At 43.8% G+C, this 13,169-nt stretch overlaps 1 protein-coding gene across 1 annotated transcript in view; it reads right to left on the bottom strand.

Moving 5' to 3' along the window:
• The window catches only part of LOC102689330 (cytohesin-1), a 100,937-nt gene extending 87,936 nt beyond the window's left edge, over positions 1–13,001 (bottom strand). Inside the window, exon 1 of the mRNA XM_015356309.2 lies at positions 12,510–13,001. Within this exon, the coding sequence (XP_015211795.1) occupies positions 12,510–12,528 (19 nt within the window). The 5' untranslated portion in view covers positions 12,529–13,001. The remainder of the gene's footprint in view (positions 1–12,509) is intronic.
• Between the last annotated feature and the right edge of the window lie 168 nt (positions 13,002–13,169).

The following is a 13,169-nucleotide window of genomic DNA, read 5'->3' as shown; positions in this document are numbered from 1 at the left end:
AGAAAGCAGCTCAATTTAAATTGAAAACGAGACTAAATTAAATTAACCCCTCTGACAGCAGCTTTCAGGAGCTGTTTTCCATGATCTTTTCTTTTGTCAACTGGTGTGCGCGTTTGAAGTTTTCGAAGGGGCTTATTTATATCAGGTTTTCGGAAAGTCGGGGAAAGCTCGGCAGCTGGGGGCGGCAGGAGCAGAGTTTAATCCCATCTCCAGCAAAAAGAAACCACAGAGGTGAATAAAATGAAAAGGGGGAAACCATCCGTGTGCACACGCAGGAACACTAACGCAAGCTAATTGAGCTGGGACAGTCGGGCCACTTGACATTTTGTCCTTGGGGTGTGTAGGAAGTACAAATTACTGGGAGGAACACTGAAGTAAACAACTGCCTTTACACAGTAAAGGAAGCGGTTTGTACCACAGTTACTTGCCACAACAAAATAACTGAATAACCTTCAAGTATCCACTGATCATTCCTGGCACTATAACCCTGGTGACTCATGCAGCAGCATTCTGCAATATCATGATCAATGCTTCACTTCACCCTGATGACGGGTAGCTCTAGCAGTAGAAGCACTTGTTCAGAGTTTGGGTTGGGCCCACCAATCCAAATATCACTGTCTAGGACATCACTGGCTATGACCCGGCACATGGATATGACATCACTGGCTATGACCCGGCACATGGATATGACATCACTGGCTATGACACTGCACATGGATATGATGTCAAGCATGGCTATGGTATAATTTAACCATGACCAGCATTCTCCAAGAAGATGACATATAATAGACTGGGCAGCATTGGGTGGACTTGCCTGCAACCCATGTGATCTGTCAGGTTGCCCATGAGCTTATAGCAATAATTATAATAATAATAACAATAACAATAACAATAACAACAAACTTTATTTTATATAGCACCTTTAAAGGTGTCTACTCAAAGTACTTTACAGAATTACAACAAAAAACACACAATATAGTGTGGTGAGCAAGGGCCATACAAAATCTCCAGTGGCAGCTGAGGGCTGCAAGGCACCGTGGGACTTATAGTTTGTTGAAAGGAGAAACGAGTGCTTGTCTTATAGGACAGCACGGAGGAACGAGTGCTCTGCAGTTAGTAAGAGGGTCGTGGTGGCTAGCCAGGGTGATTTTATTCGGGATATTTCTCAATTACAGGGGATTAAAGAGTTAAATGTTGGACAATTCCAACTTGTACAAGACACCCATGTCTAATGGGCACGGACAGAGCTCCTTGGGGGACCGGGGTGACTCCAGGGCTTCTCAGCGTGAAAAGAACAGACCCGCATGTAACCCGGACTGAACAGCAACAAAATCACTGCACAGACAATACAGGCGGATGCGAGCGCAGCTTAGTTAGCACACCACACTGTAGACCACCACAGGACAGAGACACAACAAACCACACTGCAAAAGCAGAAAAAGGGAGAGACGCACACTTAATCAGCACTTTGTACACTGTAGGAAGGACATCCATAGTCTCATGGTTTAGTCACTCTAAAAGAAGCCCATTGTGGAGCACACCAAATCCCTGCTCACAGGGGTATTTTATGAAGCTTTGTTGGCTAATTTTGAGTACGGTTTCAGAATCATTACAATAATAATTGCTTACACTTATATAGTGTTTTTCTGGACACTCCACTCAAAGCGCTTTACAGGGGCTTTACCACCTGCGCCAGTGTGCAGCCCCACCTGGAGGATGTGATGTCAGCCATAGTGCACCAGAACGTTCACCACACACCAGCTCTCAGTGCGAGGAGAACAGAGTGATGAAGCCAGTTCAGAGATGGGGGTTATTCAGAGGCCATGATTGGTAAAGGCCAGGGGAACATTAGGCCAGGATGCTGAGGTAACACCCCAACTCTTTTCAAGAAACGCCCTGGGATTTCAGAGAGTTGGGACCCTGGTTTAACATCTCACCCGAAGGGCAGCACCTTTTTTTTTACAGTATAGTGTCCCTATTACTATACTGGGGCATTAGGACCCACACAGAGCACATGATGAGGGCCCCCTGCTGGCCCCACTAACACCTCTTCCAGCAGCAGCCTTAGCTTTCCCAGGAGGTCTCCCCTCCAGATCCTGACCGGGCTCACACCCACCTGATGAGCTTCAGTGGGCTGCATGCTGTGAATTGCAGGGTGATATGGCTGCTGGCTAATCATACTGCAACTAGATTCCATGTTATGTAAACTCAGCCGTTTTAGTAATTCTCCCTGTTTCAAAATCAGACTCACATCATTCACTGTGTTTCAATAATTTGGTGACGGGTAAGGAACTTGAGAGTCAGACCTGACCCTGAACCAACCTCCTCCAAAAACATATTGATTGCACATTAAGGGCTTTTTTCGGAAAGAGATCAAAGCCAGCAGCAGCTTTAGAGACGGAAATCGGTCCTGTTCAAAAGATTAAAGTTCACAAGAAGTGCTTCATTTTTGGTGCTTGAAGGTTGATAGATGAGAAATGCCTCGGATACAGACTCATCCTGCAGTTGCCACACATTTGCCAACAAGCCACTGATGTGCAACACGTTTCTTCTACAGTCCTTGAATTCCCGCTATCTCAGTCACATCCTCCAGTTCTTATTTTACATTGATTCCTCAAAGTCAGTTGTCAGGATGATAAACCACAAACACACAGTTTCCTGACACAGTCACATTCGCCGGGACTTGTGCCTTCCACCAAATATAGCAAGCCAGACAGATGCCCCGCAAATGTCAGTTATGTAACAGCGAGCAAAATTACGGCCCTTTATCAAAGGCCTGATCAATGTGTGTGAGTGCGCCTTGGACAGCAAGGCAACACTCCCCCACAATAGCACAACTAAAAGGGCTCAGACTGGCTTTATTATTTTCTCTGCACTATTAAATCAGACAATTCTGCCCAGCCACAGCTGTTTAGGCCACTAAGCAAACATCCATGTACAGTAAGTGCATCAGAGTATCATTTTTCTTTCCGTACTGGAAGACTGAATAACTAAATTACTGAATTATGAATTACCGGCACAAGAGGATCCAGTTAAAACACACGGAGCAGAAGGCAAGATTCTGACTGAAAGCGAAAAGAAAAAACTGCCATTTTCTCAAGTTTCTTTTAGCAGCTTTTAAAAATGCAGCCTTACTGTACGTCTGTACATTCGGAAACCCAAGACAAGGGGGTACAACCCCAGTCCCAGAGAGACAGAAGGCTTCTGGCTTTCCTTCCTAATTAAACTCATTCTTTGCTTAATTGTACTAGTTGGAGCCACTCCTTGTTGTTAAGAAAGTGGAGAGATTTATAAACCCTGCTGCACAGCAGCCCGTGAGGAGCAGAGCTGACCATTAATGGTCTAAAACTAACAGCACATAACCTATTGAATGAGTAATATTACTTTAGTTTGCACTCACTGGCCATAATATTAGGAACCTCCTACTGATTGGTATGCTCACAAGACCTGGAAATCTGTGAGCACTGGAAACCTGGAAATTTCCAGTGCTCACAGCACTGGAAATCTGACTTACAATTTTAAACTTAAGTGAAGAAACCAATTTACCTGCTCCATGCACCAAAAACAGTCAAATAAGAGATTCCCTCCATTTTTCCGAGAAGAATATATTCTTACACTCCAGGATGGGGGTTTCCTCTCCTGGTGTATGGGACCCACACAGCTGCTGGTTTTCATTGTGGCTGAGCTCTTCACTGAACTGAATCCTTAAATGAACCAATTGCTTATTAGAAATCCTTTACAGGGTTTTAAGGCTGCTGCTGCTACATGCCTGCTCTTCCACACTTTGAATCCAGCCTCTACAGTCAGTGGCCGATGCATGTTGCTCTACAGGCCCCCAGACACCAGAAGATTTCTCTCTCACACCAAGAGGCAGGGTTGATAAAAAACATGCAACCTCTTCAATCTCAACGTAACAACCCCCTTCACACACTCAGCACACATAAAATATTTAATTATCAGGATTACTCGCCAGGCTTTCTGACATCCATTCTGGACCCAACACAGTTTCCCTGCAGTAGCTCTGGAACTCTTTAAGAAAGATTAGCAAGCCTCATATAAACATTTAAGACTTCAATGCCAAGTCAGAACGCCTTGCAAACAACACAAAAAGAATACCAACAACATAGTACTTATTTTCACACAGTTCCAGACTGTTTCACACTATTTTTTAGAACAAATGCAGATGCACAGTAGAGTGGAACACAATTTGCCAGCAATTTCCTGCCTGAGGTATTTGCTATAAAAATGTCTGGTACCAGTTTAAGGTTAAAGGCTTTATCTTAGGCAATGTCAGAAGTTCAACGAAGAAATGCAATAGAAGATTTCAACTTCAACCTTCTTCTGAGATAGCCATTAAGGTGTGTATTACCAAAGTGTGGTTCATTTTTGGGAAGCTGGCTTCTATGCTCCTTCATTGCTTTGTGACTGGCTTTTACAAAGAGAGTCTATTTTGATCAGCCTGACCACCAGCAGGCCACAAACACAATTCAAGCCTGCAAAACACTGCATACACAGCCTACACTGCTGATGCTAATTGAAATGAAATTCATTTACCACAGGCACCTCAATGAGACAAACTCTGAGGTGAGATCTGGGCACAGTCACAGTAAAAGCCGGTCAGTTTTGGACCGAGGGCACTGTAGCATCAAAAGACTTAGGAAACTTGCAACAGAAAAGACATTAACCTCTCCAGCTCCCCAATAAATGAATCACTGTGCTACAGCCTGGTAAATTTATAGACACAGCAGTAATCTAAGCTGCCCTTAAACACAATTAAACTGTCACTACTCTGCGTCACCCTGCCACTGGCAACTGGTGTTTTGTGTGGTTCGTGCTCATTAAAAGAAAGCAAGGGAAACAGTTTCGCCTGGCACAGGTGTTCATGACACACACAAGGCTAAATCTTGGAATCATCAAATTATTCTTCCACATCTGAACTCCAGGACTTGGAGATGAGGAGCCGCGTTGGGCAAGCATACTTGATTAAAGTTGCAAATAGGTTCAACAGCCTCAAAACTACCAAGAGTAACTTGAAATACGCAGTGTCTTGGCAGCTGGAAACAGCCCACTGCTCAGGGGTACTGGAAACCAGCAGCGATCAGGGTCAAGAAGACAAAGACTGGGCCGCACCACCCTGTGACCTCTACAGGTGTGTCTTCACTTGAATACAAGTTTGGGTTCACACAACAGTATCCCTTCCAGTTGACTGAAAATACCAATAATTCAATTTTCTGGTTCCACACAGATGGGAGAACAAGGACGCACACTGTAAAACTGTCACCAGTAAACATTCAAACATTCCAAAGAAAGACACCAGCCACAGCTTTGTCTCTGTCATGAGACCCACACTAGAACAGGTGTCACAGATGCCTTTGGATTAAACAACAGAGTATGAGTGATCAGGGAAGAGAATCCAACCTAAAACACTGTCTAATTACACGGTACAACATGATTGTTAAATAAGTTTATTTTGAAGGGTTTACTGTTTACTGTTGATTGCCTTTCCATTACAAAATATAGCACAAAACAAGACTATCAAATGCAATATTTATTTAATATAATACAGCTTGAATTTAAAACGATTGTTATTCCTTATTTCATAAATGATAGGTTAGGGTCAAGGTTTGTAGTTTTCAGTAAAGGATTCTGAGATCCATCTCAATCTCTCAGAAACATGCTCACTTCACATCAGGGACAGAGGAAGGTGGCAGCTGTTTTCTGTCATTTCGTGGTCTGAGGGACAACCTAGTGGCCTCTGTGTAAACTACATCTGTTTCCGTGCAGTTCACAAACCCTGCACGTGAACCTCTCTATTCCTCTACAAGTGAACAGATAGCTCAGACTAAAAGGATATCTTAAATACCCCCTGTACTATCCTGAAGTCCTTGCACTAGCTTCCTGTCAAATTCTGTGTAGACTTTAAAATCCTCATGCTCACCTATAAGGCTCTGCATGGCTTGGCACCTCAGTACCTGTCTGAACTATTATCGCCCTACTCCCCACCTCGCAACCTTCGCTCTTCTAATTCTGCTCTCCTTACTGTCCCCCAAGCCCGTCTACATTGTATCGGTGACAGGGCCTTCTCCTGTTATGCCCCCAAGCTCTGGAACTCTCTGCCCAAGGATATCAGAGAGTCACCTTCTCTAAACTCCTTCAAATCCAGACTCAAAACCCTCTTCTACAGAAAAGCCTTTACTGAACTGGTTCCATGCTTCACCCCTCTGCTTTTCTTAGTACCACTAGTACCATGTCTCCTCTGTATATTGTAATTGTGTCTTATCTTGTTTATTTATTTATTTTTGTATTCTTCTTATTTATTGTTATTGTCATCCTGTAAAGCACTTTGAGAATTCACCTTTAAAGGCGCTATATAAAATAAAGTTTATTATTATTATTTATTACTTTACTGCACCACACACAAAAACAAAACCTAGAAACTGAAAAAGTGATGATAAATTGGTCTTCCGACAAACAAATTCTGCATGCTGGGGCACAGTAAGTCCCTGGACATGTTCCTGTAGAAGAAGATGGGTTTCAATTGCATTACTGAACTTACAGGGGTGGAAAACCCCCAAGAATGAAAATGAATGCACAGTGAAAGTAGTTCAACAAAAACACATTAGATTAAGAAAACTATGCAAATATATTTACATGTATTTAATTTGCCATACAAGTGATACATGGCTTACTTTACTGTACTTGAATTCCTAAATAAAAAAGTCACAAAGCTGCAGATTAATAAGGAAGTGAAAGTACAATCACACGTTGTTTTCTGAATGCCACAAAAAGTGTGGGGACTTTTTCCATCTCCTGTGTGATCAGCTGTGCCAGGACAAAAGAACACCGTACGCTTAAGTGATAAAGATTCTTATCAGAGCATCAGAAAATTCTGCAAACTGCACAGTTGGTGAGAAGATTTTTTTTAAATGCATGCTTCTGTCTGAATCCCTCAGCTCTCAGAGGTGTGCTGTCCCAAGACAGGCATTGATACAGAACTGAGACTTCTTCAACTTGCTCCTGTCGAACACTCACTCCAGGCCCTGCACAGCACCCGTCACAGGCCAGAGGAACTGCACACAAACATTAGGGAGAACATACAATCAGATAACACCCTAGGAATTATACCCAGGGCCCCAGTGCTGCAAAGCAGAAATGCTCACCACTGTACCACCCTCCTGCCTGAATTCGACTATTAAGTTCACTATCAAGTCAATCAATTCACAAAGCGCTGAACTATGCCTTGCTTTATCAGTGTGGTGTTTTGGGAGCTCGGCTGAGCCCTTTCGATTGCTTCTGCCTTTGTTGTACCATCAGGACAGCAGCTAAAATCATATTTCTAGATGTATCTGCACTTAGGCAGATGCTGATGCAGCACAGATTTAGTTATTAAAAATGCTGAAGCCCCAGACTTAATCTGCACTTTAATGGAAGCATAAGTCAATCTGATCTTGCTTCATCCCATGAAATCTTCACTTAGCTTCAATGCTTTTTATGTCTGTAAATATGACTCTTCTGGAATTTTTCATCCTGAATGCCGTATTAGGCACCAGTAAGTACAAAACCAAATATAAACGTCTTTAAAAGACACCTACTCTTTTCTGTGAGGGCTGGTTGACAGGTCGGCTACCTACATTCTCAACTGCTGTCCCTCATTCCTGGTCTCTCTGGTAAACGAGTTACGAGCAAAGGAGCGAGATGTATTTAATGAAACAACACTTCCCTCACTTTGTCTCCAGGAGTTCTTACTGCATTAAGGGACCTTCCACACTAACATGCGTGGTAAACACTCACAAGTTGGGTCTGCCACACAAAGAAAAGTGGTTGGCTCTTAAAAGCACAAAGCGGAGGAAGGGGGAGATGTTTCTGGTTATTTCCCTGGAGTGTTTTGGCCCAGTTGTAAAATCACACCCTGACTGGAGGCAGCACATCTGCAATAAAGCAGCGGTAAGCAAGGTTAATGAAGGTGAGCTCAGCCGTGAGTCTTGGTTTCAGACAGATGAGAAACAGCCTGCCTGCAGCCGGCCGGCTCTCACCGCACTCACCACAGACACCCGTCAGCGTCTCTGCTTCTCACTCTGTCTGAAGGGCTGCACAGAGCTACCCAGACGCGCTGCGGGAGAGCACCCAGCACCTCTACAGAGGCAAGAGTGAGGTGTAGCTGGTGTGTAGTGAGTGGACTGGCTCATCATGCAGGTGGGGCTGCACACTGGTGGTGGTGGTGGTGGTGGTGGTGGAGGGGAGTCCCCATTACCTGTAAAGTGCTTTGAGTCGTGTGTTCAGAATGGCACTATGTAAGTGGAAGGATAATATAAAATGAGTGTTCTGAAAACCAATTTTACACAGCATACAGTAAGTTTTGCTACGATGAGATACGTGGAGATGGTTAATCGCATGCAAGGGCTTTATCCTGTCCCCAAGACTTTTACTTTGCATGGCTGCATATTCTGAAAAAGAGTAGAGGATCAAAAGGCACTACATGCTCACGTGCAGACCTTAGAGACACTTGGCATGTCTGAGCTTTTACCATGCATAGCTGCAAGACTGTGGAAATGCGCACGTACTAACAACAGAGGTGCTCTTCTGCCATCAGAGGTGGTCTCAGATAAGTTTCTAGTTTCTTTAGCATTTTGTTAAACACTTGCCAAGGTCTACCTGGGACCTGCAGTGTGAGGAAAAAGGGGGGCAATTTTTCTAAAATATGTAGGTTTTGCATCGCCAGCCTGTCACCTCCATTTCAGATGCAGCTCCCAATTAAAAGAAAGACATACTGATTTTTTGTCCATTGTGGTGCTTTCATTCTGGTTGCTCAATGGGTTACACAACACCTGAACTCAATCCCTGATTCATTTCCCATTCTGCTTCTCCATGTTGCAAAAGACCAAAGTCTATGAGACAGCACATCTGCAAACACCCTCTCTTTGGCTACTTTGCAAACAGTCATTGTTTACCGGGTCTGAGCTTTGAGCCTGGGAAGCAGATCCTACACTGAAGCCCAAACAATTCAGCTTGTAGTTTTCTGGTTAATTACCTGCAAGATTTACATAAATTAATCCCTATTCTAGGATCTCTCTCACAGCTCTGCCCATATTCCTGTCACTGGAACCACTGCTCCAGCTTGTTTAAAATTAATTAAAGCACATGCTGGAACTTATTAATCTGTATAAAACAAACTTATTGCACCCATGTTGTATGCCTAGTGTCGAGAACCGAAAGACCACTGACCGAGCTGACAAACATTTTTTTTTAATCATTAAAATCATAAAGTGATAAAACGGCCCCAAAAAAGTTATGAAGGCGATGCATTTCATTCAGTAATCTGTTTTTTTCCCTCCCCCAAAAAAACAAGCTTCCAGCTTCATCGTCAGTACATTCTGTGCAGACTGCAGTGATTGTTTCTGGGTCAATTTTCATCGTGTTCGTTTGGATTAAGCTGATGTTTACAGAGCGAAAGCACTTGTGTCAGGGAACATTGCCACATGTCCTGTTCCCTTAAGTCCACTCCCCTCTCTCTTTATTCGCCAGTAGCTATTCTCTAAATGAAAACCAATGCTTGGGCATCAGCTCAATTTGGCCACAACTCTAGACCGACTGATGTTGTCTAGTGTGGGCACAATTTTAAAAGCCTTCACCCCTCCTTCTCAATTTGGTTAGAATTCACCAAAGCAATTTGCTAAGCAATTTGCTAAGATCACACACACACAAGTTCACCCATTCAGCCTCTTCCTTCCCTCACCTCCTTCACACCACATTGAACCACAGCTCTTAGGTTTTGAGGGCAAAGGCTCAGTCAATAGTCTCATTTTGTTCTCATTACTGAAAGGAATGATGTCCTCAGTGATCACCCTGCAACTCACAACTGGTAACCCACTGAAGCCAAGCAGGTGTGAGCCTGGTCAGTACCTGGATGGGAGACCTCCTGGGAAAAACTAAGGTTGCTGCTGGAAGAGGTGTTAGTGGGGCCAGCAGGGGGTGCTCACCCTGTGGTCCATGTGGGTCCTGACGGGGACACTATACTGTAAACAGGCGCCGTCCTTCGGATGAGACATAAACCGAGGTCCTGACTCTCTGTGGTCATTAAAAAATCCCAGGGCGTTTCTCGAAAAGAGTCTGGCCAAATTTCCCATTGGCCCTTACCAATCATTGGTAACTGGCTTCATCACTCTGCTCTCCTCCCCACTAATAGCTGATGTGTGGTGAGCGTTCTGGCGCACTATGGCTGCCGTCACATCATCCAGGTGGGCTGGATGATGTCCCCATTACCCGTAAAGCGCTTTGAGTGGAGTGTCCAGAAAAGCGCTATATAAGTGTAAGCAATTATTATTATTATCATCATCATCATCATCATCCTGTTGAAAAGGAGAAAACCCCAAGTCGCCCCCTGCTGGTAATTTCAAAACTACAGCAGCATGTTTAGGCTGCAGACTATCCTGTACATGAATACTGAGCCTGTGAAGGTGAAAGAGAGGGAAATGACTCACTGGTGGAAGACTGTTGAGTGAGACCAGAACCAGAGAGGACGCAAACTGAACTCATGAGTAATTTGGTGCCTATGGCCACACATAAGTGTAATAGCTCTGTATTTAGTCATACCTGTGTGTCCACGTCTGTCAACATAAATGCTAGAATTCTAAATTTTTCAAACTTTTGCAACACCGCAGGCTCGGCTCGACATTGATTTGTAATTGGAGACAGCTAAAGAATGAACTCAAGGCTCAGTCTTCTCCAATGGCAACAAGACTATTTTCTGAACATTGATTCCGGTTTGTTATTAGAATTCCATGGGAGAACTCTCTAGCAGGTAAAAACTTGGTGGACAAGAGCCAGTCCATTAATGGTAACTCAAAGATCTCCAGGTCTGAGTTGATTAAAAACCAGTTCCAGCCCTGTGTCTGCATGGTAAACGCAGTCTGACCATGAACAAACCTCAGGAGTCGAGCTCTCTGTGCTACAGCAACTAGCTGCCTTAACTGCTGAGGTTCTGACTTGAGTTGCAGTGTCTGACCGTTTGATACAGATACAAAAGATTAGCAAACATGGAGAGGAAAAGCTATCACCTTTATAACTATCACCTGGCAATCACTATTTGAATCAAAGCTCCACATTTCCTCTTGCTGACTAATTTACCGACAGGCCGTTGTGTACGCTGTGGTTTCAGAATGACAGAAGATTTTCTGAAGAAGAGAAAACAAACCGCATACATTTTTTGGTTGCCAATGATACTTCCAAAAACACAAGGGTGATCATTTAAGAAAACTATTAATGGCACACAAGCTTCTAGCATATTTTTTGTGGGATCTCTACTGAGTCCTGCTGGTAAGTACACAATATCAATCATTCCAATCAAATGTGTGCTTATTTAATCAAAAACGTTTATAATATACAGTAAATTTGCAATTCAGCTCTACAGATATCCAGAATGTTTGAATAATGAGGCTAGAAAACTATAATTACTCTTTGATCTGAATGGAGGTCTTTTATCTCATTTGTCTCATGAGATAATATCTTACTGGACTGTACCTTCCTCCTATCTAAACCACTTTAAGAATCCATTACGCATCAGAGCATCAAGCACTTAGTAAAGTAATGAATAATAAATACTGTATGAAGAATCTAAGCAATCAGCAAACTTGTTGTGCATCACACTCCCGTTTTCAGGATGCCTGGCCCTCATACCCTACAAACTTCACATTCTGCTCTTCACCACATGTGATTTTTTTCCTTAATAATCTGCTACGTATCCAAATGCCACAAGGTTTTTTTTTTCTATTTTAAAACAAAACGCAATATGATGACATGAGGTTTTTGATCAGGTTTCCATTTACTGCCATGGTTTTTCCTAGCTGTTCGCTAGAATTACTGCTCTCGCTACGAGAGAAACTCCTGCGACTGACACGTTAAAAATTAAAATAAAAAAACAATTATTAACAATTCCGCCTATTTAGAGATATGTCTGTTAGAAACAAAAGTCAATAAGAACAATAATTGAGGGGGGCGAGGGAAGTTTCAACTTTTAGTTAAGTCAGCGGAACAGCTCGTCAGTAGCCTAAGTTAGAAAAACTTGTTACTGCCATGTCGGGAATCGCTTCGCGGCGAGCGAGCAATCTCGTTTATCGCTAACTCACAGAAGTGCTACATCTTCAGCGAGTAAAAACGTCGCGACGACCCGCTTTTCCATCAAACCCTTGACTCCCCTGGTTACACTTTACTCCCTGACCGATTATATGGGTGGGAGTAACATAATTGTTTTGTTTCCGTGGCAGCTACACGCCACAGCAGTAGTACTGAGCAGCAGCAGCAGCACCAACCCAGCCTGACCTCTCTCGCAGTGCAGCTGCAGCGAGACCTCGCTTCCTCCGGGTTATCACAGATGGCTTTCCCCTCCAAACCCCCGTAGCGCCACCAGCTTTCTCCTCTACTAAATGCCCACATGCATGGCCGCATCCCCCTTCTTGAAAATGCTGTCAATGGTTAAGTAAAAAAAAGTGATGCGCTCCTGTACTGGCACTGACCGTAGAGCTCCTCTTCCATGCTTGCCAGGTGCACACGCGTCCTGCTCGCCTCTGGCTGTCTCCGGGCGCCGGTCAGGAGGAGCAGCTGCAGTCCAGTCCCCTCGGTTTTCTCTCACGCTTCCTGCCCTCCGTATCTCTCTCTTCTGCCTCTCGTCTTGCCTCTTCTGTCGGGTCTTTGGGGGGGTTTCTAGTCTCTCTCTCCCCGTCTTCCGCGCTTCTCGCCGCCGGCTTGCTGGTAGTAGCACCTTCACATAAGCGCTTTCATGCTCCGTGCTCGCTAGGGGGCGCCCGTCCGTCCGTCTTAGTGATGTGATGTCACCAGCCGTAACCTTTTTTTTTTAAACTCTTTGCTATTTTAAAACATGCTGACATGAACTGTGATCACTCCGTTACCAAACACGCAAGCAAACCCAGTTCTACCCTATATGCGACACTGTCTTTGTTTTTTTTTTTTAAAAAAACACGCGTAAATGATTCAGGAAAATGGACGGTAACACTTAACGCTCGGTAAATACGTACCCCTCCCAAGCAGTTAAAACGATTAGATCATAAATTCTGTCACCACCGACTTAAAATAGCGACGTGAAACTCTAGCCGTGCCTGCAATCTGCACCCTGCCGGTTATAACATTACATGATCTGTCCGGTAAATGAATAAACA

This window comes from Lepisosteus oculatus, chromosome 9 (genome assembly GCF_040954835.1).
Source record: "Lepisosteus oculatus isolate fLepOcu1 chromosome 9, fLepOcu1.hap2, whole genome shotgun sequence".
Lineage (NCBI taxonomy): Eukaryota > Metazoa > Chordata > Actinopteri > Semionotiformes > Lepisosteidae > Lepisosteus > Lepisosteus oculatus.
Note: the sequence above shows the minus strand (reverse complement) of the source record. Positions and strands in the feature narration are given on the sequence as shown.